The sequence below is a fragment of the Rhea pennata genome, chromosome 11, assembly GCF_028389875.1.
Source record: "Rhea pennata isolate bPtePen1 chromosome 11, bPtePen1.pri, whole genome shotgun sequence".
NCBI classification, from domain to species: domain Eukaryota; kingdom Metazoa; phylum Chordata; class Aves; order Rheiformes; family Rheidae; genus Rhea; species Rhea pennata.
The window spans coordinates 11,416,652-11,441,583 of record NC_084673.1 but is presented as its reverse complement, the minus strand read 5'-3'; the positions used below and the strand labels follow the sequence as shown (position 1 = coordinate 11,441,583).

At 36.8% G+C, this 24,932-nt stretch overlaps 1 protein-coding gene across 5 annotated transcripts; it reads left to right on the top strand.

Moving 5' to 3' along the window:
* Positions 1-180: 180 nt before the first annotated feature.
* On the top strand, positions 181-24,911 carry ZNF711 (zinc finger protein 711). Of its 5 annotated transcripts, none has more exons than XM_062585101.1 (10): positions 3,797-3,887; positions 5,265-5,353; positions 7,317-7,421; positions 8,940-9,470; positions 16,237-16,395; positions 18,229-18,375; positions 18,978-19,115; positions 20,836-20,883; positions 21,447-21,482; positions 22,045-24,911. In XM_062585101.1, the coding sequence occupies exons 3-10, from the start codon at positions 7,343-7,345 to the stop codon at positions 23,220-23,222; spliced, it is 2,316 nt and encodes a 771-aa protein (XP_062441085.1). In that variant the 5' UTR covers positions 3,797-3,887; positions 5,265-5,353; positions 7,317-7,342; the 3' UTR covers positions 23,223-24,911. The 5 variants fall into 5 exon arrangements, with proteins under 5 accessions (XP_062441084.1, XP_062441085.1, XP_062441080.1 ...); XM_062585096.1 differs by having other exon boundaries at positions 21,447-21,590; XM_062585097.1 differs by lacking the exon at positions 3,797-3,887 and adding an exon at positions 4,800-4,887 and having other exon boundaries at positions 21,447-21,590.
* The last annotated feature ends 21 nt before the right edge of the window (positions 24,912-24,932 follow it).

The window sequence follows — 24,932 nt, the reverse complement described above, 5'->3', positions numbered from 1 at the left end:
CCGCCGTGCCCGTGCCGACGCCGCGGCGGGGCGCGCTGAGGGCAGGCTCAGGGCAGCGGCTTCGGCGGCGGCGGCTGCGCCTGCTCGGGCGCCGGGCAGGCCGCGGCGCGCGCTGACGTCTTGCGGCGGCGGCGAGGCGAGCGGCGCGGAGGGCGGGGGAGGGGGAGCGGGAGCAGGCCGCGCGCGCTCGCGCCCCGTTGCCTAGCCCAGCCTGTGATTGGTGCAGGCCCCGGACCCGGCGGACCCGAATGCAAGGCCCCGGCGGCGGCAGCGGCGGCGGCGGAGTGCTGCGGCCCGACCGCCCCCCGCGCCCCAGCCCGCGGCGCGGCCCGCTCGCCGCGGGGACCCGCACAGGTGAGCGGGGGCGATGGGGGGCCTGGCCCGGTGGGGCGGGGGGACAATGGAGGCGGCTAGGCCTCGCCGCAGGCCGCGCCCGAGGCCTGCGGGCGCGCTGCTGCCGCCGGCGGTCCCGGCCGCCGCCGCCCCGCAGCCGGCCGGTGAGTCCGGCCCGCCGCTGACCGCCCCTGCGCCGGGCGAGCCAGGCGGGCGTCGCCGGCGGGCCCTGCGGGAGAGGGGCCTTTTCGGGCGGCCAGAAAATGGCGGAAAACAAAATGTCGGCCGCCGGGGCGGGGAAGCTGCGGCTCCGTGGGCCGTCGCGCCGCCGGGACAGGGGTTATCCCCGCCTACCCGTCCCGCGGCCGGGATGGGACGGCCAGCTCCTGCGCCGGGGCCGCCCGCGCCCGCAGGGGAGGAGCGGGCCTGGGGAGGGGAGCCAGGCGGAGGAACGGGGGCTGCTGCCTCGAGCAGAGGCGGCGAGGAGCGGCGGCCCCTTCCCCTGCGCGCCCGCCGGGCGTGCGGACGGGCAGAGCCCCCCGGCCGCGCCGCCGCCCCGCGCCCATCACGGCCTCCTTTGTCTCCATGTCGCGCGCTCCCACTCCTCCCTGTTTGTCTCCTCCGCCCCCGTGGCGCAGCGGCAGCGCTGGTCTCCTGCGCGCTCCGCACCGGCTCGGGGACGGCAGCCTGCGGGCCAGCGGTGCCCCCGCTATTGTTCGGGTCGGCGGGTGCGAGCAGGGCGCTCCTCCGCGCCGGCCTCCCCCGTCCCGCCGCAACTGCGGGCGCCGCCCGCCCTGGCAGCGCCGCCCGCGCGCTCCCGCCTGCTGGCGGCGGCGCGTGCTGCGCCGCGCGCGCCGCCGCGCGCGCCGGCCCGGCCGTTACGGCCGTTGAGGCGCGGAGGGCGCGGGCGGTCCCGCGCCGTCACGCACGTGCCGCCCTGCCTCGGGGCCGTTGCGCAGCGCCCACCCGGCTCTGCCTGCGCCTGCTGCTGCGCGGTGAGCTGTGTTACTCTTGTAGATTCGGTGTGTGTGCTTATTTTCATCCGCTCTGGTAACAGCTTTAAGGCCATTTCCGGCGATAGAGAAAATGGCATTTTTTTTCTCTCATTTTAAATAAGCTCGCACTTTAAGTTTTCACAGACATCTTAGAGGTGAATGTAATGTGGGACTGTCTAAATGGATATGTTAATTTTTAATACCTTTTAATACCTTTTTCATGTATTAACCTGCACATGATTTCATAAATTGGCTTCTTCCATGTGAGGTTTCTCCCTAAGCAGGATGTTTTATATTGCATTTCTGTTAGTTACTGCATTAAAAATAAAATTTTTTGAAATGTGTTTAAGGGAGGGTAACTTGTATGCTTTTTGAACTTGAGTATTAACAGATAACTGAACTTGAAAACATCTATTTTGAATTTCTCAAATGGAGATGTATTTATTTGTTACATTGTATAAGAATGATTACTGATGTATCTGGGCTTGGTCCCTTTCATTTAAATGTCAGATGCAGTTTAAGAAACGCTTGCAACTCCAGAGAAACTGATGTTGTATTTTACATTATTATATGTAAACAAGACTTCAGTATTTCAGAAGAAATTTCATATTTCAAAGGAATACTTCAAAGCTGACCATGCAAACGTGGTTTTGAAGACGTGTGTAAAATTGTGAAGAGATTTAGTATTTTCAGGGCCACACCTTTTATGGATATAATAAAGTATATTAAATACTGTTGATGTATGTAGCTTTATTAAGTTGTACTTTTAGATTATAATGTTTGACTCAATGGCTTTTTGTGGAAATATTTTGTTGTACTTTAGGCAGTCTGTGGATTGGGAGCCTCATTGTACCTCTGGGTACAAGGAAGAATGCCTTTCATTCCCTAGAAGATGTTGAATTTTAGAGGGATTCTTTTTATTTTCCCTCCTTTTTCCTTAAAACACTTTGCTGAAGATCTCTTGATTTAGTGTGTTTTGTGAAAGCTTTATTAAAGAAAATTAAAATATAATGGCTAATTTTAGGTTATTATTATTATAGGAAGAGTAAGTTACCAATAAATCAATGAGTGTATGTGTATATTCATAAGAGGCTGGGCCCTTAACAGTTCTTCAGTTGAGTGTGCAGTTATTAATAAATTATATATAAGTAGTTCTGAACTGCCAAGCATAATCTTTGATTAAAAAAAAAAATGTACTCCTGCCTGTAGACAGAGAGGCCGTAAATCCCTTTTGTATTGTACACTTTCTGGCTTGATCTCAACTGAGCTCTTTCTAAGGAAGAGCTTTGGCATAAAGAACTGAAATATTTCTGCACTTCTGTGTAGGTTGAAATCAATCTTCTTCTGAAGCTGGTTAAAAAGATTACGGTGTTTTTTTCAAAAAAAAGCAAAGTAATATCAAATAAAAAGCATACATCTTCTAAAAACTTAAGAGATGCTGCAGTAGGTGTCTTAGGTTTCATAGAACTTGCATTTTGGGATCTGTGGGTAATGTACTTTCTGTTACAAGATAGTATGCTACAATTAAAAAGAGAAAATATTAATGTATTTTAAAATTAAATCACTTTATTGTGTGATGCCAGTGAAGCATTTTCACAGCATTTTTTCAAATATGTGGGGTAGAAGAGAAAGGGAATTGAGAGGAAAACTTGAAGTCTTAATTGTTTGATTGAACAATTGTTTGTTTGTTTGATTTATTTTTTCAGTATATTGTTTTTTCAAGTTTAATTTGACCACCTCTTCCAAAATTGCATGAATGTATATTGTGGTCCACCTCTTCAAAAATTGCATGGATATGTATTGTGGTATACGGCAGAAGGAAACTGTAACAAACCACAGTTAATCACTTAGCGCCTTTTCTGCTGCTTTGTAATAAGATTTGCATACATACGTAGTGCATGAAATAAAATCATCCACTCTACTGAAATTTATGAGCAGAAATACCTAATTATGATGGAGTTGTGGGTCTTAGCTGTTGTTAATTGCTCCTATATTAGCTACTAGGGAATATCCTGCTGTCTCCATGCCTCTAAGACCCCGAAGTAGATATTAAAAAAATCTGTAATTTAATAGTTGTAGCAAATCCGTCCTTTTTCTGAATTGAGAGTTTATAATAGTATACTCAAGTAATGGCTTAATACCAGTTGCATTGACTGAGATACAGCTTCAGTGTGTTTATAGCCAGTGTGTCATCATCCATCTCTGTTTTTAGTGGAAATTTAAGATTCATTGTACATTTGCAGAAGGTACAGTTGCATACTGTTTTTTTTTTCTCTAAAAGCTAGTGTTCTAGATTTAAAGACTTCTTGAGAGAAGTAGGTTTGAACTAATAATAGCTGGAGAAATTGTTGAAAGGATAATAGTGACACTAGATGATATAAGTTCTTTGATTCTTTTGTATTCTCAGTTAAGTTGGAACCTCCTTGGGGTGGAACGGTGACCTTTTTTTTGAAATTGGCATCATTACGGACTGCTTGCTGCTTCCTTCACTTGAGGATTTCAAGAGTATAAAAGAAGGAATAATCGCTGCTCAGTTCCTTCCTTGATAATGAAGATGCAGTAAGCATGGATTGTGTTTTCCATCTTTTGTATTTTTAAGATTATTTGTTACTTTGTTTTATGTTTCTTCATTTAAAAAAATAGCAAAGACAAAGTTGTTCCCATATGGCACATATATCTTGGCCTGTACCCACTAGGAATTCTGTATCACCTGCATCTAACATAGTCATAAAAACGAGGCAAACCCATAAGCACCAACATTGATTTGGGGCATCCTGCCATCCTAGTGGCTTTCTGCCTGGTTAAAATGACATCTGGAGTTTCAGTTTTAACAGGCAGACTTGAGCCTGCTGCCCAATCCGGTATACAAAATACCAGATTCTGTGGGTCAGCCCAGTGCAGCCTGGTTCTTCCCATTGGTTTAGTGTCAGCATCTCCCATACCTCTCTGTGGCAATTTAACTCAGGACCAAGGATCCAGTGCAGTTGGTTCTGGTGAGCCGAAGTGTTAATTTAAACACAGTAAACCGGCATTATGATGCTTGGTTTGTTAGGGTCTTTCACCATGGAATCTAGTGCCCATTATTGATAGAGCTTCCCAAGTGTTCTACGAGAAATTAATGTTATGTTTACTGCAAGTTTAATTTACTTCTTGCTTAGTGCATTGGCATAGGTCCCTGGCTCTTTCTGCGGCCTTTTACTCTGGCTTAGAGGCCATCTCATAGAGAGATTTTAGGCACTACAGCTATTTATTTTTACAGATTGGTCTGTTTCTCTTTGAGCTTAACTATGTTAGCTCTTAACTGTTGCAGTGTGTTTCACTGCAGTAGGATTGTCAAATGTGTAGCCTCATGAAGTGCTCGATATTTCTGTTACATTTAGATTTAGATGAGTAGACTTAAAACAATCAAAATCTTGTGATAGGAGATGGTGAACTTCCTGTGAGATCCAGAAGAGCAAAGTCAAGGTTGATACTACAACACTACAAGAATCATATTTTTGAGACTGCTCTTAAAAGCATTCATACTTAATTCAGTCACCTCTGCACCATCCAGTGCCAGGTAGTTCTGATTTGAGCTCTTATTCCGCCTTCGCTTACTACAGCTCCTAAAATTCTTCATTCTCTGTGTGATACTAATAGTCATTTTGGATTATTTGACATGAGGTCTTCCTCCTGTCAGCCAGTAGAAGATTTTGTCTTGTGCAGTAAAGCCCTCTTAGGCTAGAGATTTGTTCATCTGTGAAAGCCTTGCTCTCTATATAACTCCATAGCTGTTTCTGCTGAATCACTTCATCTGGGCTAAGAACTCTGCATAAAACTGCCTGTTGGAGTTGCAGCTAAGTGCCTTATATTTAGAATCTTCACACTTTAATGCTTAGTAATGTAAATAATATGGAGAAATGCTAATTTACCTTTATCCCTTGTATTTTTTGGAAGATCTCTAGCAAAGAAATGTTACATGCGTTCACTTTCTCTGAAAGCAAGTTTGGGTACCTGCCAGCTATCAATGGAGCTTTTTACCAAAGGTAAAAGAAAGCAGGTTCTGTGCTTTGTACGAGAGATTTGGCATCTTCAAGACAGATACAATACCAGAAACTGAGATCTCAGTAAAGTTGAGTTTAGTGAGAAAAATCTCAACATTAACTCTTACTATGCTAAAATCCTTAGAAGTAACTTGAATTTTACTTAAAAAGAGTGCTAGAATCTCAGAAGACATGCACGTCGTTGAAAAAAACTAGTGTGGTTACATGGCAAGGTTTGAAGAGCTGATTGAAGTAAAAAAGACAGAAAAACACAGAAGTCTGACACTAGAGAAATCAGGAAACAGACTCCTAAGCTTTAATGGGAATTAGAAGAGTGTAAGCAGAAACAAACAAACAAACAAACAAACAAACAAAAAAAACCCAAGCTGTAACTGTTAAAGATAACAGCAAGAAGTTTATAAAGAATTGGTGGGTTTATTGTATCAAAAGCCTCAAACTTCCAGTTGTCTAGAAGAGGAATACTGCAGATAGCTTCATAGAACTGGCTGCTTTTTCTGGCAGCAGAAATGAGGCAGCAGAGAAGGGACAGTGTCAGAAGAAAAGATTTCTAGAATAACCTGACAATTTTGAAATAAAATGTCAAGCAACATGGATCATATAGTCCTAACACTGGAATGGTAAACAGAGGTCAGTAACAGTATCAACACACAAGTCTGCTAAACATTTTCACTTCTTCAGTAAGTATAATGGCAGTAGAGACCTTGAAATAAGTTGGCCTTCTGCTTATTGTTGACTATCATAATTGGTGGCTATACAATGTGTGTGCAAATCTAAATGAGTGCCAGTTACATTTTTTGCTCAGCTCTTTGTCAGACGTTTTTTTAATGATGCAGAAGAGGTCATACACAGCTGCTGAAAGAGAAAATCAGCTTCAACACTTTTGTCCCTGTGCAACTTTCTCAAATCTTACCTACAATTAAACAAAAAAATTAATGACATTAACCCATTGAAATTCTGTTTTTAGAATAGCTATTAAGTGTTTACAAAATCATGAAAGAATCTGAAAAGTTGCTACTCTCAGTGCAGTTCTCTGCTTTCTTCAATGCACTCTAGCTGTGCATACACAGAATTACTGATCTTGATAATTAGTTGAAAAAGCGTATTTAGAGGATAGGGATAGAGCAAAGATAACTTTTCCATGCATGTGCAATGTTGTTATGATAAGGCATATTGGTAGTGATAGCATGTGGGTGCTGTTCAGGTGACTTACATTTCTTGGTTCTACATGCAGTTAGCTACGTTTTGTCTAAGACAAAGTTAATTTGTTTCTTGACAATGTTCTCTGGTTTTGTGTAATAAGCTCTGTGTAACTAGATTTAGTTGTTTACTAATATGTGTTATGTTGTTTTGTTACTGTGGCAAGATGCTCTTGCCAGTATTGCTTTTGAGATTTTTGCTTTCAATTTGTGAGCTGTTATCCTATGGAGAGAATCTCATAAAACTTTGCACAGTATTTTAATGTTCAGTTCGCAGTGGAGAAAACAAATGTTTAGGCTTTTTGGGTGCTTATGCTCCTTGAAGTAAAGTAACATGGTAGTGTGTCCTTTTGCATGCTGAAGATACTCCAAAGCACTTGCTGGTAAGATTCTACAGGTTATAAACCAAACTGTCCTAGACAAGGCAATACTCAAAGATTTACTTAAAAAAACAATGTAACTCCTTTCCAAAGATTACTGAAATTTCTGATTTTACTCATGTGAGGAATTCTTTTGATTGATTTGGAACTACTTATGCCTGGAAATATTTGCAGGATTTTAGGTCAAAAATATGCTTACAAAAACATAAAACAATAATGCAAAATGAATTGTATGAAGTACTGCATGCTTTTCTCTTGAACTTTGGGAGAAATGTTTTTCTGTATTTGTCAGTGTGACACATGAATCCTGTGAAGCTAATCAACACAATAATTCTGTGTTTAACATAAATTCTGATTTTGCTTTTGCAGTTATTTGTGAAGGAACTTAACTGAATATGGATCCAGGTGGTGGAAGTCTTGGATTGCAAACACAAGAATCCAAAATGCCTCACACTATGATTATGCAGGATTTTGGTAAACATTTTAACTATTATACTTTTTTTTTTTTTTTTTTTTTTTTTTTTTTTTTTTTTGCTATATGTGTTTAAACAATGCTATTTTCATGGCATTTTGAAGAAAATTAAATACAGGATTTAAGCTGATGTATCATATGTCTTTGTATATTTTGGTTGCCAATCCTGAAATATTCACCTATTTTGAAAACATAAGTAATTCTTTAAAAAAAAAAAGAGAGAGAGAGAGAAAAGGTAACTCTGTGGCCCAGAGTGCTCTAGATCAACCAGAAAATGTTACATAGAGTTCTGTGGATTTTTTGGTCTGTTTCTATTTTGAAATATGCTGGCTATCTGTTACGTTTACAGCATAACAGTATAAGCATTTACGTCCATGCTTTTCTGTGCAAAAGTATGATGAATTACTGTCTCCAGTTCCTTTTCAGGGTATTTCAGTAAATGAGGTGGGAAATAATGACTTTGTATGACAACAAATAACTTGTTATGTAGATAACAACTTACAAATTTAACTGTATGTTCTATATGTTCTCTCAAGAACATGAGTCCAGGTGCTGTACTGATGTAAGAGAACTTGTTGATTTTTTGAGGTTGGTACTGTTTCTTTAGATGGCAATGCCACATAACTTGAGCAATTTTGAAGGTTTAGAGAAAGTACAGCAAGAATTCTGTACTCTGTGGGTCTACATTTCTGCATTGTGGCAGGAGAAGGCCTTAAGTATTGGGAAGGACCATGTCTTTGTGCTAATGTGAATTAATATCTTTTGGAGTGTACCGAAATAATTGCACTTGGATTACAATGCTGAATAATTTTAACTCTTCTGTTTTTTATTTCAGGAAGAAATATGTTCTTGCATGTTTTATTCATTAAGATTAAAACTGATTTGTGTGGTAAAATAAATCATTGTGCATCCTTTTTACATATAGAAAAATAGTTTGCAAATTTGACTAATCCATCAAGTTTTTTCATGAAAAACAGAGGTTTCTACTTCCAGCCATTCCTTAAATCATGTCAAATATTTGGAAGTTATATTATAAATCTGGCATACAACTAAGCACTCAATTTTTATCAAAACTCCTTAAAATATAAAGCATGAGAGAGTCCTTTTCATCATAACAGCAATTAATGCCTACTTACCAAACTTACAGTATCATGCAAGAATTTTATCAATGTTCAAATTGCTACCATAACCAAAAATTTCTAATTAGAATTAAAAAAAATAAAATAAAGGATGGAATTGCAAACTGATCTTTGGTTTTTAAAATATCAGCACTGTAAACCCCTGAACTTGAGGCAAATTCTGTTTGAAAGATAAGACATCTTTTGTTTTACTTAATTTAAAGAATATAGATTGTTTTGTATTGTCTTTATCTGATGAAAGAAAAACGTAAAAATGTAGATTGTTGAAAAGCAATTGTTGATCTGTGTTTATTTTGTGTATAGCATTATTACATTCCTTAGATAAGTTCTAGTAATACAATAATTTTAACATTTTTCTCCTCATTCGTAATTGTTTCACAGTGGCTGGAATGGCTGGCACTGCTCATATTGATGGAGACCATATTGTTGTATCAGTCCCTGAAGCTGTCCTAGTTTCTGATGTTGTTACCGATGATGGGATAACTCTTGATCACGGCTTAGCAGCTGAAGTTGTCCAAGGACCTGACATCATCACTGAAACTGATGTTGTAACAGAAGGTGTAATTGTTCCTGATTCTGTTCTGGAAGCTGATGTTGCTATTGAAGAAGCTTTAGATACCAGTGATCATGTTTTGACTTCTGATCTAATAACAGAAACTGTTAGAGTTCCTGATCAGGTTTTTGTGGCTGACCTTGTTACTGGTCCTGATGGACATTTGGAGCATGTGGTGCAAGACTCTGTGTCAGGAGCCAACTCACCTACAATGGTTTCGGAGGAAGTTCTTGTAACCAACTCAGATTCAGAAGCAGTGATTCAAGCAGCTGGTACTGTTCCTGGCTCCACAGTGACTATAAAAACAGAAGATGATGATGATGGCAAGAGTACATCTGAAGACTACTTAATGATATCCTGTAAGTGAAATAAAGGTAGATATGAGCAGGAGATTATCAGAAGTCTAGTGGGGAGAGAAATTACTAAAACTGGACACTTGCTACACTCTGTAACAGAACTCTCAAATAGTAGTCTGCTGATCAGTTAATTGTTGTCTGGGTTTGAGTTTTCTTAATGAAAAATCAGTTGTCAGCAATACAACAAGAAAAAGAATGACATTCATGCTGTCAAGTGAATGGGGATGTGTGTGTGTGCATGTGTTTCTGAAACTAGATATTCCTGGAAATTGATACATTAAAAGCAAATTTGAAAGTTAAGCATTCTATATATTTTGAGTGTGGTATATTCTTAAAATACTCCAGGATGTTACTAAATTATGTAGGTGTCTGTAAAAATGTGTTGGGTTTCATCAATAGAATCTAACAAAGAAATAGGTTTTTAAGATAACTAACTTATTCAAATTTGAATTTCTTATTTTCAACAAAATACTATTTGTTTAGCTGTTTTAAAAATTATAGTAGCCCTTGCATTGTATGTTGCTCTGTTCTAGACTCTACTTGACAGTAAGGGGTTGTGTGCATTAACTGATTAGCTCTCTAAAAATTGAAAGTGGTTGTCCATTTCATTTCTGCACAGCATTCAGACCTGTACCGCTCCTCAAGGAAGCTGTATGCTCTTACACTATTTGTTGAGTGAGAGCAACTAAAAGAGTTAATGAAATGCTATCCTAGGTATATTGTGTCTCTTCAGTGTTTAAATTATATTTATTATATCAGTTTTTACTGTTATGCAAATTTGTTAAAATATATGATAATTGATTACAGACTTTTGACTTTTCTGCCTTAGTTACTGAAATATGAATAGGTCAACACAGCTTTCATTTAGTTAGAAGGAATATGTTAAAAATAGGCAATGCTAGGTGTGTCTAAGTGTCAATCTCTTCACAGCAAACTGCATTTATTAAAAATTTCCAGATGGAGGACATTACTAAATAGTAATTATAATGATTTCTTTATTTTATAGTAGGTATTTTGCTCTTCTGCAAAATCTTTTTTTAGTTTTTCTTTTTTTCAGTAGAAGGTAGACAGCTATGATTTTTTTATCATATTATCCCTATTGTAATGCCATATATCGCTAATGCAAGTTAAAAAGGGTTTTTTGGAGCAAGAACCAAACAAAAACATTCAGTCTGAATGCAAATTAAACTACAAGAGCAAAATTCCTGTTTATTTATAAATAAAGGAACACCATTTTTTTTCCAATTTTGTTTCATTGAAAAAATTCCTCCTTTCTGACAGAGTACTTACGATGAGTTGTATTCTGTAACTGCGGTATTACCAACTGCACCTTTGTAATTGTAAGTAAAGTCATCCTTGGACTTCCTTCTAAGATAGATAAGTATGATTTGGTAATAATAGTCACTGAACTTAGACCAGAGTATCTTAAACTTCCAGTAACAGTTACTTAATGACCTCAGCTCTATCTGATTATTTGAGATACAGAGTATTGTGAGGTGTTCTCAAGCCTACTGAAGGTCTTGGCAATGTTTGCAAACCAGTTTGAGACAATTTTAGGCATTACATGCATGTATAACTCTGATAAGTCTCAGAAATCACAGTTGGAAGCTATGTTATTAGTCTGAAGTTCTGTTCTCATCATTTTAGGTGTGTTAAGAGAGTCTCTTGCCTCTATTAAGCTTTGAGGCTGTATTGGGCTGGGTATGCCACCTTAACCCTGCGAAGTCTCTGTTCTATTGTTTTTTGTTTTTTTTTCCCCCAGAATGGATCAGTTTCTTGCAGTTTTTTTTTTTTTAACGTTTTCCAGGTTAGCCTTGAATTTATTATATTTCTGAAGGTAATCTGTTACATAGGATAGATAAACGCATCTGTTTAGCAAAGAGTTTAAAACACTTTATTTTTTTTTAATTGTCAAATGTTCAGTAAGTATTATAGAAAGGTATTTTATGGTTTTAATTTCTTGTGGTGTGTATATGTAGAGTTGTTAACTTTTTTATAACATGAATCACAAAGTGATCATTCTAAAAGTCTCAAATACTGCTTAGCTGTCTTTAATGAAATTTAACAGCTAAAAGAGGGGGATTTACATGAAGTGACCAGGTATCTCTTCATGGAATACCACCAACTGTTCTGTGGAACACAATCTGTGAAGTTCTAAAATGTTATATTTTAGGGTATAAAGCTGAAATGAGTTTGGAATTTCAACTTACAATTGTCTTATTTTGTTGGGAATTATGGTTTAAATATACTGAAAGGTTTTTTTTTACCATTTTATGAATACATTCCTGTGTAGGTATTTTATATGCTATTAGTAATTATATTTTTATATAAATACATTTGGAAAATAATGTTTAGTTTGATAGTAGTTCTGAAAACAAGATGCGTATAATTTTGTAACTGTGAATTTTCACTGGAAGATTGTCACCACTCAGCTATCTCAGTGCAGATGAATTCAGCTTGTTAAAATCAGCCTTATGAGCATGATACTGAAAAATCATTTCGTGATACATCCACAAAACATGCTACAGGATATGCATAACCCCCTTCTAAATCTCTCATTTAAAAGGGACTTGCTAAAAAGGAAGTTAGTTCAAAGTTAATGCATAAGATATACTCATGCACATCTCAGACTGAGATGTGAAAATTATATACAGTACATCCCATTTTGTCCAGGAAGAGTTAGCACATTTGTAGCTTAAAACATACCCTTTTTTGTTTTTCAGGTTTGCGATATTCAGACCCACAGCGGATTGCCAGCTCCCGATCCGTGTGTTGGCCCTGCATGCACTATGCTGGTGACCTCATACCCACCAAAGAACAACACTGGAGCTGGCTTTTAGGGGTAAGGTACTGTTCCACCACCACCTCCTTTTTAGTATCTTACAATACAGTGTTACATAATTTGCTAGATATTTTAATATTAATATTCCTATATTGTAACCTATGGGATGTAAAATAAGTATATCAGACATTAGAAAAATATTGTAGAACCTTGGGACTTATCTTGCCCTCATGTTATCCCTGTGGGCTCCTATGGTGGGTGTGATATCACCAGCATAGTGCATGCTGAGGCATCACATGAATTGGGAGCTGGCAATCCACGGTGAATCTGGACATCACACACCTGAAAACAGCTAAGAAAGGTAAGTTTAACACTGCAAGTGTGCTGAGTTTTCCTTTAAATCATGTTGCTTAGGAGAATTCAGCATATATTTATAAAGGTTCTCTGTTGTGTTTTTTCAGTTACTTTTTAAAGTGTGGAGATAATACTATGCAGTGCTTCTGGTGGATGAGTCAGATACGGAAGACACTTTCATAGGCTTTCATTGACATAAACTAAGCATTCCTGTTCCTGACAGCTATCAGTTGGAAAAAACATCAGATGGTTTAGCATTAATGAGTTAGCAGTATGTAATTGGGGTCGTATTACTTAGACAATAGAATATTTCCATTATCTATTTTAAAAAGCCCTAATACTTTGGAATTGAACAAAGATTTCTTGCCCAACTGTGTTGATTATTTTTTCCCTTATGTGAATGTGTTCAAAAAATGAATTGAAACTATCAAATTTACTTTGTGTAAAATGGTAGTTTAAACAATAGCAATTGCCAGTTCAATTTCTTTTGCTGTTGATATAGTTGAAACAGAAGGCAACATCTTAAAACCAGCAGTCTATATCAATATCATTTTATCAATACATCTTGTATTTTTCAGATTTTGTTATATTGCACTTTTAGAAACATTATTTCAGAGGCCATATGTATAGAGGCTTCGTGATACATTCCCATAACTTTAGCATAAATTGTAGAGACTGAAGATCTTTGAAAACATAGAGAATACTTAGTGGTGTGGGAGTTCGCTCCTCTAAGACAGAGTTCCCTATTTTATAAGGGATATTAAAAATTCTGGTGCCTTGAAAGGTAAAATACAAGCTTATACACTATATTGTATTAGTTTATTTTACTTCATATTTGATTTAAAGTATTCATATAAAATTTTTAAAACAGAAAATTTTCTTTTTTTCTTTATGTAATCTTTGTTGTATTGCAGTTGATGTCCTGGTAAGGCAGCTTATCTAAAATTGCACGTTTACGCTTACATTATTTCATCAGATAAATAGCAGTATTCAGTCACTTTCATCCAATGTCAGTTAAATGAACAATAGGAAAAGTTTGAAATTCTTTCCCTAAAGAAAACTTCTATCACAAACAACTGTTTACTGCACTGCTCAGTAGGAACTTTCTGTTGTTAAATAACCTTCTAATACTGAAATACTAAATTTCTGATACTGTGTTATGTATTACGAGTTTAAAAAAAGTTGCTGTTGCTTGATTTGCAGATTAGAAAATAAATGTATCTTAAAAAGGTATACTGTCACCAGCCAATTTTAAGATTACAGTAATTGCAGAGAAATAGTGATTTCTTCTCCCCCCCTCCCCAGATTTTAACTTTTCTTTCTGCATTTTGACAGCGACTTTAGTCATACAGATATATATCTAATAATTCCTATCTTGTACCGTTAATTAAGCTTCAGTCCTCCAAAGACTCATAACATGCAATGGAACTAACATTAAACGCGTATCTATCACTTTTGAAGAATTTGGATGCAAAACTTCTATAAGTGTTACTAGCTGAACAGAAAAAATATATGATAATGGTTTTTCCAAGATAAGTCTCTTTTAGCTTTTTCTTTTTTTCTTTCCTACTAGAGGGTGCATAATCCTCTCTCTTAATAAACCCATTCTGACAGCATAAAATAACTTCTGTGAGCAGCTGTAGTAACTTTCTCATATTGGATATACGAATGTGCTAATAACTCATGCTGTTAAACTGACTTGTCAAAGGAATTTGTGGATTTCTCTGTTGTGGCTTTTTTGTTTGTGGTGTTCATACTCCTAGTGTTTTCATTGTCCTGCACTGCCTGTCTGATTATAACGGGTAAAGGTATTGATATTGCTGGCATCAATGTTACTAGTAAGAGATTTAAAATGTTTTCAGTTAAAAACACAAGATTTCCCTGGAGAAATTTTTAACTATTTCCACTAGTCCAAGTAGTGTTGTGGGATTTTTTTAACAATGCAATTAGTCTGTTATTTACAAAAAAGAGTAAATCGGTTTTTAAGGTTTTCCCTTTATTTTAATCAAAACGTATTTGAATTTTAATGGTTCTTTAATTAGATCAAATACTTTCTTAGTAATTGCCTGATTTATATCTAATTCTGTTCTTAGTGGCATACATACTGTTCTGACACAGTCTAAGACTTTTGAAATAAGTTTCATCAGGGTGGGGATGAAAAATGGTTTAATTTGGATAGGTATTTCCCTGAAATCCTGTCCGTGGATCATTTGGGATTGCTGTAGTGGATTTCCCTCCCTGGTGCAGGGAGGGCATCTGCTCTTTCTCTAGCAGGTTCTGAACCACCTCACAGTACTGCCTGAGGTACTAAGAAAAATTTTAAATAACTCCAGTTTACCTCAGTACACCAGGCTGTAGCCTGAAGTAGTAAGCAGCTCTTCAAGAGCAGTCATCACTGCACTGAGGGCAGGAAACTTAGAGGGGGATTGGGAACTACTGCAGTCATCCCAAGGTAAGCCATCCTTTACTCAGTAATTGGAGCCCTCAGTTGTGTGCATTGAGTAGACACTAGTGATTGTTAGACAATCTTACTGTCATTGTAAAGCACTTAAAATATCAATTTTAATTCTTCTTTTTAACCTAATGTGTACATATTTTAATGTTACACATATAATAAATTGCTGTTTCGCTATAATGTATTTAATACAGATTTTATTTTCCTTTCGAGGAATTCTTTCCTATTTAGAAGACTTCAGTGGGTGTTCAGTATTGCATAGGTTTGTCCTGGCCATCTGCACAGGAACTAATTTTATCCATTGAGAGAAGCGTGTTAGCAATGTATATGTCAGAAAGATGCTTGACTCAGTGGCATCTGTGTTGATGGTGTGCCTCCATATATATGGATGTCTATGTGAACACATATGTTACCAAAACAGTGTCACTTCCAAACTTACTTTCAGTTTAAATGTAATTTTTAAAATAAATAAAGTCAGAATTTTGAATATACAGGTCAAATATATTGGAATAACTAAGTTGCAGGCATAAAGAATGAGACCTCAGTTTCACATAGCATTATTTGGATTTATTTTCATGTCATCTTTTAATGAGCTATACGATATAGTATGCAGTGATCTTTGTTAATTTGTAGGTTTTTAAGTGATAAAGTAGTTAAAACCATAGTTTGTTTTAGTGTGAAGGTGTAGTCAATTTTTTTGACACACACTTCTTTCACTGGGAGATTACTTAGAATCAGCACCCTTGATCAGCTACTAGGTGTCACTCACCAGTATTTTAGAACAGTGAAACTTCCTGGAATTCGTATTAATTGTAGCGGTCAATTCTGGGTTGGTTTTTGGATATATGTTTAACTTTACTTACTGATGCTTTTTAATTTTTAACTGTTAATAGTTTTAGGCATAACCAATACCCACAAAGTGCTTTATTGCAAGCTCCCTTGTGTGTCCTTAATTCTACGACTTGTGTTGCGTTTCCACAGTTGTGACGTATTGAATATTGATCTTCTGGTATCTCTTTCTCTTTCAAATTTCTTAAGATGACCTGATTTATAAGGGCCATTTATGAATGCAGTCTTCTACTGGGCGTGAGGGTAATAGTAGAAAAAATCTTACTGGTTATTACTTTGACTTTTAGAAAATGTGTTTGATCCTCATTATTATTCTCTTATTTTTACAGTGGATGATGTTGGAGAAAAATTGGACCAGATAGGAAGCACCCCCTTAAAAATCAGTACAGAGGTGTCAAATGATGATGTTGCTAAGGATGATGGGTTTGGTTCAGAAGTTATCAAAGTTTATATATTTAAAGCTGAAGCTGAAGATGATGTCGAAATAGGTACCTTTTAAATTCTATTTATTCCAGAAGTATTTTTGGGGTATTCTTGGTGTGTGTCTCTCTCTCTCTCTCTCTCTCTCTTTTTTTTTTTTTTTTTTTAGTTTAGTTTAGTTTAGTTTAACATAATCCGCTGTCTGGAATTTTTTGTGGAATATTACATTTGTGGAGCAGTTAATAAATGATGTGTATTAATCCTAAATTAAGGTTCTTTTTGACTAGAAGTATTTATTTTCACCTGCCTATGCTACAGGGTTCCAAAGCCTAAATACAGAAGTGGTTGGACATCTACAGGTGTTTTTCAACTGCTGCTTTTTTATGACTTTACAAGACAGAATGCTATGAGTCACAGAGTTTTCTATCCAATGGACTACTTTTCTCTTGTTTTAGTGGTTCAAAAAAAAATTTTTTTTTCCTCAACTGACTTAAAAACATACTGGTCTCTTCACCTTTTCTGCTCCTCTGTAGTAGAGAAAGACTTAATTATAAGGGATTCAATTTACCAGACTTTATAATGCAGTCATTGTCCTATCTGTCCTGCCTTGAAGGCTGGTTTAAATGTAATAATTTGTAACCTGCTTGTGATTAAACTGCTGAACCATTGCTATTTTCAGCCTGCTATGTTAAGATAAACTGTAATCAGTCTCAGTTTAACATACTGAAAACTACAGCAGTTAAAGAACTAGTACATAAGTAGATCAGATATCCTTGAATTAGAGGCAGCATTTCCACAAGCAGAGTAGGCAGCTGGGGTTTCAGAGGCTGATTTTCAATTTGCAGGTAGAGTTCTGGCAGAACCCAAAAACCTCATGGTTATAACAGCTGTCTGCTCCGTAGCTGTTAACAGTGGATGTTCTTAATATCTCACCTCTTTGATCCGCTGGCTGCGGATTCCAGCAGGACTGCTAGTAGTGTTGAAAAAGGCCTCTGTGTGTGCCAGGCGTTAGTTTGTTCTGCCTTAATCTGCAGCTTCTATAATCTCTGTCCCTGAGATGCTGGAAGACAAATCTACATGCTTATCTTCCACCTTTCTATAATTTAAGCCTTAGTATGAAGTTCCAGTTTGAAACACTTCTTATACCTACCTTTGTTAGAGTAAGTCGGTGGGCCAAAGCTTTTGAGTCACTTGGAGTGCAACTGTCTGAACGGTTCTTCTTTGTTCTAACTGGTACTGTGCTAACCTCAAGGATTCAGTGCAACACCTCACATCCCTCATAGTCCGTCTTTTCATATGATGTGCATGTTCTGAAGTCGTCAGAGTAGCAGTTGCTCTGTAATGGTTTGACAAGTGTGGCCCCAATATCCAGATGATCCAGTATAATGAGTTTGGGACGTACACAGGACGTGTAGGAAAAATTCTCCAAAAATCAGTTTCTGAAAAGCGAGTAAATGTGACTTTTGGGAGATAAGAGGGGTAAGAGTTCGCTATTCATATCTCAAGAGAGAATTTAAAGGCTGTGCTCTGCTAGGGCAGGATTAGAATTACAGTCTTTTTTTGATGGACATGGGCAGCTGTGTATTACCTGTCATATCTGAGTTCACTGCTGGCATGCCTAAAAAGCCATTGATCTCACTTGGGTAGTAGTTGCTCGATTCTGAATTTGTCAGGAGACAATGAGAGAACACAGCTCGTTTTCTCTGATCTGCATTGAAGTATCAAACTTGCATGTTTTTATGACAAAGAAGGACTTCAAAGTGTTTGCTTAGAGATTTATGGAATAGCATTGTTATAAATAAGAAAAAAGTACTTGCATTAAATCTGATCTTTATATTAACAGTGGGTTTGTTAACATTTACGTACTTAACTTTTTTTTTTTTTTTTTTTTTTTTTTTAAGGCGGGACAGAAATTGTCACAGAGAGTGACTTTCACAATGGACATTCCGTAGCTGGAGTAATTGAGCAAGGAGGCGTTGGTAGAATGCAGCGAGAAAAAATGGTTTACATGGCTGTTAAGGACTCTTCTCAGGAAGATGAAGATATTAGTAAGCATAATAAGAAACATTTTCGTTTCTCATGCTATTTGGTACAGCAATATAAACATCATTCTCAAGGACTTTTTTAATTTTTCTGAAGGATTCTTCAGCCTCAAGTAGTAGAAAACCAAACTGATCTTCCCTAAATGTAAAGACAGGCTATAACTATTTTAAAGAGATGTGGATAATATGCACTTTATGCATTCTGTATGCAATCATTTCATTATTTGTATTAAATTTAACATGTCCATGGATGAAGTTAATGAGGTTAGTCAAATTTCTCATTTTTATGTTTTCCTACTGTGAATTGCCTTGTTTAAACAGCTTTCTGGCAAAGTGGCAAATAAACGTCATCAGTTACACATTTATAAGTTTGCATGTTTGAATTTATATTGGTATTTATTTTGGTGTTTATACTTATTGATATTTGTTTTTTCTCTTTAAGGAATGTCTGAATAAACAATGATCCCCTAAGGGAAGGGGTGGCTCTAAATGCCAAAGGAAGGAAAGTAATTTATAACGGGTATCAATCAGAATGAGAGCAAATTAAATGAAGGAAAACTTAAGATGCGCAGAGTAAAATTAAAGGTTATTCTTCTCCTTTAATCCAGGCTGTGCTGAAATAGCAGATGAAGTTTATATGGAAGTTATTGTAGGAGAAGAAGAAGCTACGTCACTTCCAGACACACAGCTTGAAGACTCTGGCGTGAATAAAACTTTCGTGCCTGTTGCTTGGGCTGCTGCTTACGGTAGGAATCTTTCTGCTTATTTGTGAAAATCACTTACATTATTTTCTTCCTAACCTAACTTCCAGAATCTTTATGCAAATGTCATAATTTCTCAACTTTCCCCAGGGATAACTGGTAACAGCTCCTTCTGATCTCTTACCAGTGTCAGTTAGTGAAGTTGATAAAGTGATGTGAAAAATTCTTTTTGACATCATTCATAACATTTTACGCATAAGCTTTTTGTAGTTTAGATATAAAGAAAATGTTAGTCCCATTTATACACTATTGTCTTTCTCAACTCTAGCCTACCAAACAGTCCTCAGGTTATTTTAGCAGTTGGTTTGTCTTGCATATAATGAATGGCTTGCTACATGCTGAGTAGGAAGGAAAAAAAAAAGAAAGAAAAAGTTGGAGAATTTTGATCTCTTTTTCTTAGTACCAGCTCAGAAGTACAGAGTGCATGTTTTTTATATAGTTGTTGAAGATTTGACAAAAATGAGAATAGCTCTTAAGAATTTTACATTAACTAGGAGAAATAAGTTGAAGAAGAGAATAGTAGAATTAGACATGTAAATATGTTCCTAATAATTTTGATTCATATAGCAAGTTGTGAACCTGTTACCCTTTCAGATTATAAACAAAAGTAATATTCTGTGTGCATCTTATTAGGATATATTGCAAATTCTGAATATTCTCTTTATTTTGTATTTATTGTGTTCTAGGATTTTGACATCTTAAATTTATGTTCAGGAGGGTATGAGGCCAGCACAGGTTTATGTTATAATTAGATGAGCAAGTTGAGCGGGTAAACTGTATTGGTGGAGTATTTCTGAACATAGTAGTTGGGCTGATAAAATGTTTTTGAACTGCAGAACCATAGCACATAGCAGTCAACACTTTCAATAAAAAATGAGGAATAATCTCTTAAATTACTACTTGCCTATCTCTTAAAAGTTTTTAGTTCCTCATGTAGAGAGTGCTGAACAGCTGATAAGTACAAAGGTAGGAGCCTTGATATCTACTTAGTTCTACTTTGGAAACATAAGTTATTTGTATTGCAAGATTAAATGTGGATTTCAGGTATTCTAATTTCTGAATTGTTATCTGGAGTTGCATATGAGTTTAAAAGTTTGCAGAAACAAAGCATATAGCCAGTGAATGATTTGGCATTTTTGGAGAGAGTTTGGGACAGAGAGTTTAATGGTAAATAACATCTATTTGCCCAGTGGGCTCTGTACAGAGAGCATGTGCTCTGTCATGCATGTACTTACTGTTTCTATGAGACTATAGTTTAAAAAACAGTTTTAGGCCGCTTAGTTTGCTATAAGCCAAAGTACGAGCAGCAGGGCAGAATTCCAACATTAATGTTCTTTTTTCTTCAACTCGTGTGTGTCCTCTCTGTTGTTCAAATCTTTGATATTCTTAATTTTTTCTTATAAAAAAAAGAAACAAACCCTAAATAGGATTTTTCCTGGCCCTTGCAACCTTAATTATGAGAAGGAGGAAAGACAGTCAGCATCATAAGCATGCAAAAACAAGTTTAATGGATGTAGCTATGCACAAAAAGTTGATTTTTAGTTTCTGGGACAAGGTATTGAACTGATACGAACTGCACATCTCAGTTTGGGTAGAGTTAAGCTGTTATTTCTTCTTTGGTTGTTCTCTCATTCTTAGACTTTCAAAGCCCTCATCGTTAGAAAGAATTTTAATTTATAAATAACTAATACACTATTTTCTGCAGGAGATGAAAGGCGACTACCCAGAAGATATGAAGATGGTCAAACGGCAGGTGAGAACATGTGATTGTGTTTTGTACAGTATTAAAAGGAACTTGCTTCCTTTGGAAATATATATGTTTATGTATCATAGTTCTCCTAATCATAAATGCCAAAAAAATACTTGTATATGTTGAAGGACTCTATGGTCTTTCTCCACTGTTTTCAATTTAAAACGATTCTAGATGTGTTTTAGGCCTTCAGAGCTGGTGGGGAAGCTGGGAGGGTCTGCCACTGTTTTTATATGGTTTTGTAGTCAGAACAGAGATAGTGTAGATACTGAGAGGTAAAACAAATTAAATAATAAGAAATGAATGTCTTGAAGAATAAAAGAAACCAAGGAGTATATCTGAAAATTAATTAGATATTTGAATAATTCTATTCTTGACTTTTGTCAACATCTAAGACAGATACTGCCGTATATTGGCACTCTATCTTCTTTTTATGTGTTCACTGTAAAGGAATGGGCAATCTTTTTTAAAAAAAAAAGTTGATTATGCTACTGTGCAATTCCAGTCACCAATCTCAAAGAAGAAAGTTGCTTAAGGTTTTTATGGTGTCTGATTTTTGTTTCTAGGAAATAACTTGGATACACGATTAGAAAACAAAAACGGTAATGCAACACAATACCTGCAGATTTGTGATAGCATTAGCACTAATAGAGTGCTAAAACAAAAAGCCAAGAAAAGGAGGAGAGGAGAGGCCAGGCAATGGCAAACAGGTAAACACTGTATGTTTACACGTATTTGTCCTGGAATGGCACTTATTTACTTTTCCTTTTTTAAAAAACTGGTGCAGAATTTAAAAAATTAAATGATTTGCATATTTCCTGTGTCCTTCCCCTCTCCAGTTCTGTGCATAGAAAATGTAGTAATTTTTACTGTCTGAAGTTAGTAGACTTAGGGTTGGTGCAATTCATTTGAATTTCACAAACTACTGAAAAGCTGTCGTGGATGTATTCACAGTGCATATAATATTACTGATCTATTTGAGCAGTTTCTAAAACAACACTATATAAACTCTCGGTGCTGTGGATTGATTGTTTTTAAACTACTGAACCATTCTCTGTCTGCTGCAAGTGTAAGTGTGTGAATCTGAACAGCAGTTGGCTGATTTAATTTCTTAATCGTTAAATTTGTTTCCTTCATAACATGTTTTTGTTTGTTTAAAAACAGCTGTTATAATAGGTCCTGATGGACAGCCCTTAACAGTTTACCCTTGTCACATATGTGGGAAAAAATTTAAATCCAGAGGATTCTTGAAAAGACATATGAAGAATCATCCAGATCATATGATTAAGAAGAAATACCAGTGTACAGACTGTGACTTTACAACTAACAAAAAAGTAAGTTTCCACAATCATCTGGAAAGCCATAAACTTATAAATAAAGTTGATAAAACCCATGAGTTTACAGAATACACAAGAAGATATAGAGAAGCAAGCCCATTGAGTTCTAATAAACTAATACTGAGGGACAAGGAGCCTAAACTACACAAGTGCAAATACTGTGACTATGAAACTGCAGAGCAGGGACTACTCAATAGACATCTACTTGCAGTTCACAGTAAGAATTTTCCTCATGTATGTGTGGAGTGTGGGAAAGGATTCCGTCATCCTTCAGAGCTGAAAAAGCATATGAGGACCCATACTGGGGAAAAGCCATACCAGTGTCAGCACTGTGTCTTCAGATGTGCTGATCAATCCAATCTGAAAACCCACATCAAAAGCAAACATGGGACTGATTTGCCGTTTAAGTGTGAGCACTGTCCCCAGGCATTTACAGATGAAAAAGAACTGCAGCAGCACACAGAATTATTTCAAGGGCATAAGACTCATCAGTGTCCACATTGTGACCATAAGAGCACCAACTCAAGTGACCTGAAGCGACACATTATTTCAGTTCACACAAAGGATTTTCCCCACAAATGTGAGGTATGTGAAAAAGGCTTCCATCGTCCATCTGAGCTCAAAAAGCATAGTGAAACCCATAAAGGTAAAAAGATACATCAGTGTAGACACTGTGACTTTAAAACGTCAGATCCTTTTGTACTTAGTGGGCATATCCTCTCAGTTCACACCAAGGACTTGCCTTTTAAATGCAAAAGATGTAAAAGAGGATTTAGGCAGCAAAATGAACTTAAGAAGCACATGAAGACCCATAGTGGAAGAAAAGTTTATCAATGCCAGTATTGTGAATATAGCACTACGGATGCATCAGGCTTTAAACGACATGTAATATCAATACACACAAAAGACTATCCACATAGGTGTGAGTATTGCAAAAAGGGATTCCGTAGACCATCAGAAAAAAATCAGCATATAATGAGGCACCACAAAGAGGCCATACTGTAATATATGATCTCAAGATGGAAGCAATTTAGAAACTGTGATATACTAATTGGGGAAAAAAATCTCATGAACTGTTTCTCCTGGTTTCAAAGCTTGATATTAAATCATAACTTCACATTCTTTGTATTAAAAGTCTTAAAAGTATTAGGGTTGACAGGGGATCTCATAGCCCTATGATTGTTGCTTATCAGAACCTAAAGAGCACTATAGAATGCAGAAAGATGGATGAATGTCTGAAATATTGCAGAAAGATTGCTGAATGTCTTCAGATTAGTAGTATTACACATTGTTAAGCTATAGAAGACAAAACAAAGATGATTGTGTTATCCATTTTGTCAATAACAACATTTGTCTCCAATATGAAAACAGTTCAGATACATGGTGGGATTACTTACGAAATGTTTGCTAAGGTAACCAAGTCAAACTACTTGTGCAGTTTTGAAAGAGTAAGAATATTAGTCTATTGCTTGGTCATAACATTTTTAAATTGTGCCTGGAAATTATTATATTCCAGAACAGGTCAAATTTGGGGGGGTGTCGTCGTCGTCTTTTTTTTTTTTTTTTTTTTTTTTTTTTTACATTTCATTGGGAAACTTTTTTGTTTCCTTTATTAGTTTAGGTTTGATGAGCAATTTTTAAATGGTTTTCAAAGCTGCTAACCTATTTTATTGCAGGATATGATGTTTAAAATATAGCATTATCTTATGAGCTCAAAGGTGGTGTTCTGGTGCTAAGGTTAAAGATGTATATGTATATAATTTCCCTTTTTTATCTGAAACTACAGTTGAATGTTCAGTATGGCACATACGACAAAACTAACTTTGAATATGACTTATTTTTTTTAAAGGAAAAAATGGATGCAGCTCATAGTGTTGTGACTCAACACTAATTTTTTTTCATGTTACTTTAAGATCTTCTCTAAAAAGAATATTAAAAACAAAGTCAAAGAAAATAATAGGTTTTTTTTTGAATTAAAATTCAACGTACGTAGAAGTTCTTTAGGGCAGTGTTCATAACAGGTATGACTATTATTGTCCTACCTCCTAATATGAAATTTTCAATATAGATATAAAATTGCACCTTTTAATCAATTCTTTAAAAACCTATACCATACTATAAACATGCATTTTCAATCTGTAAGAAAGTATATATGCAGTATTTAACCAGAAAAATATGCTGCCGTTAGAGTTTGGAGGTGGATCTTCAGTTTACAGTGTATACATTTAAAATATGCATCCCTTTAAACAATGCTTTGTGTTAGCATGCTGCAAATCAAATGATGCTTAATATAACAAGCTGGTCTAGGGCTATTTAATGAAAAACCTGTTCATAAATGTTATGCATATAATGTGTATTTTTTACTCTTTTTAGTTGCTTCATGTTTGCACACAGCTGTTCACATGATAAATTGTAACTTCATGCTATATTGTGGCTTTGTGTTTCAGATAATGTTCATATTTTGTTTTTGCACCAGATGAGAATCAGTTCCTTGAGAATAAATTTTTTTTTATATTTCTAAACTTCAGAAAGTTAAATTTGGGAAATCTCTTAGAAAAATACGTGTTTTATGTGGCTGTAAAAAATGATGTACACGCTGTAAAATAAGATTGTCACTGTTATGTGGGATTATTATTTCTAAATGTGTTACTCATCGTAACGGGCATACAATAAAATGCATCTCTTGCACTCCAATTTTTTTGGAGTTTCCTTCTC

Bases quoted from the DNA above. Each gene is read 5' to 3' on its own strand.
- ZNF711 (XM_062585100.1), top strand. From the start codon at position 7,343: ATGGATCCAGGTGGTGGAAGTCTTGGATTGCAAACACAAGAATCCAAA. The intron at 16,396-18,228 runs GTACCTTTTAAA...TTTTTTTTTAAG, and splicing joins TGAAGATGATGTCGAAATAG to GCGGGACAGAAATTGTCACA. The intron at 21,591-22,044 runs GTAAACACTGTA...GTTTAAAAACAG, and splicing joins GGCCAGGCAATGGCAAACAG to CTGTTATAATAGGTCCTGAT.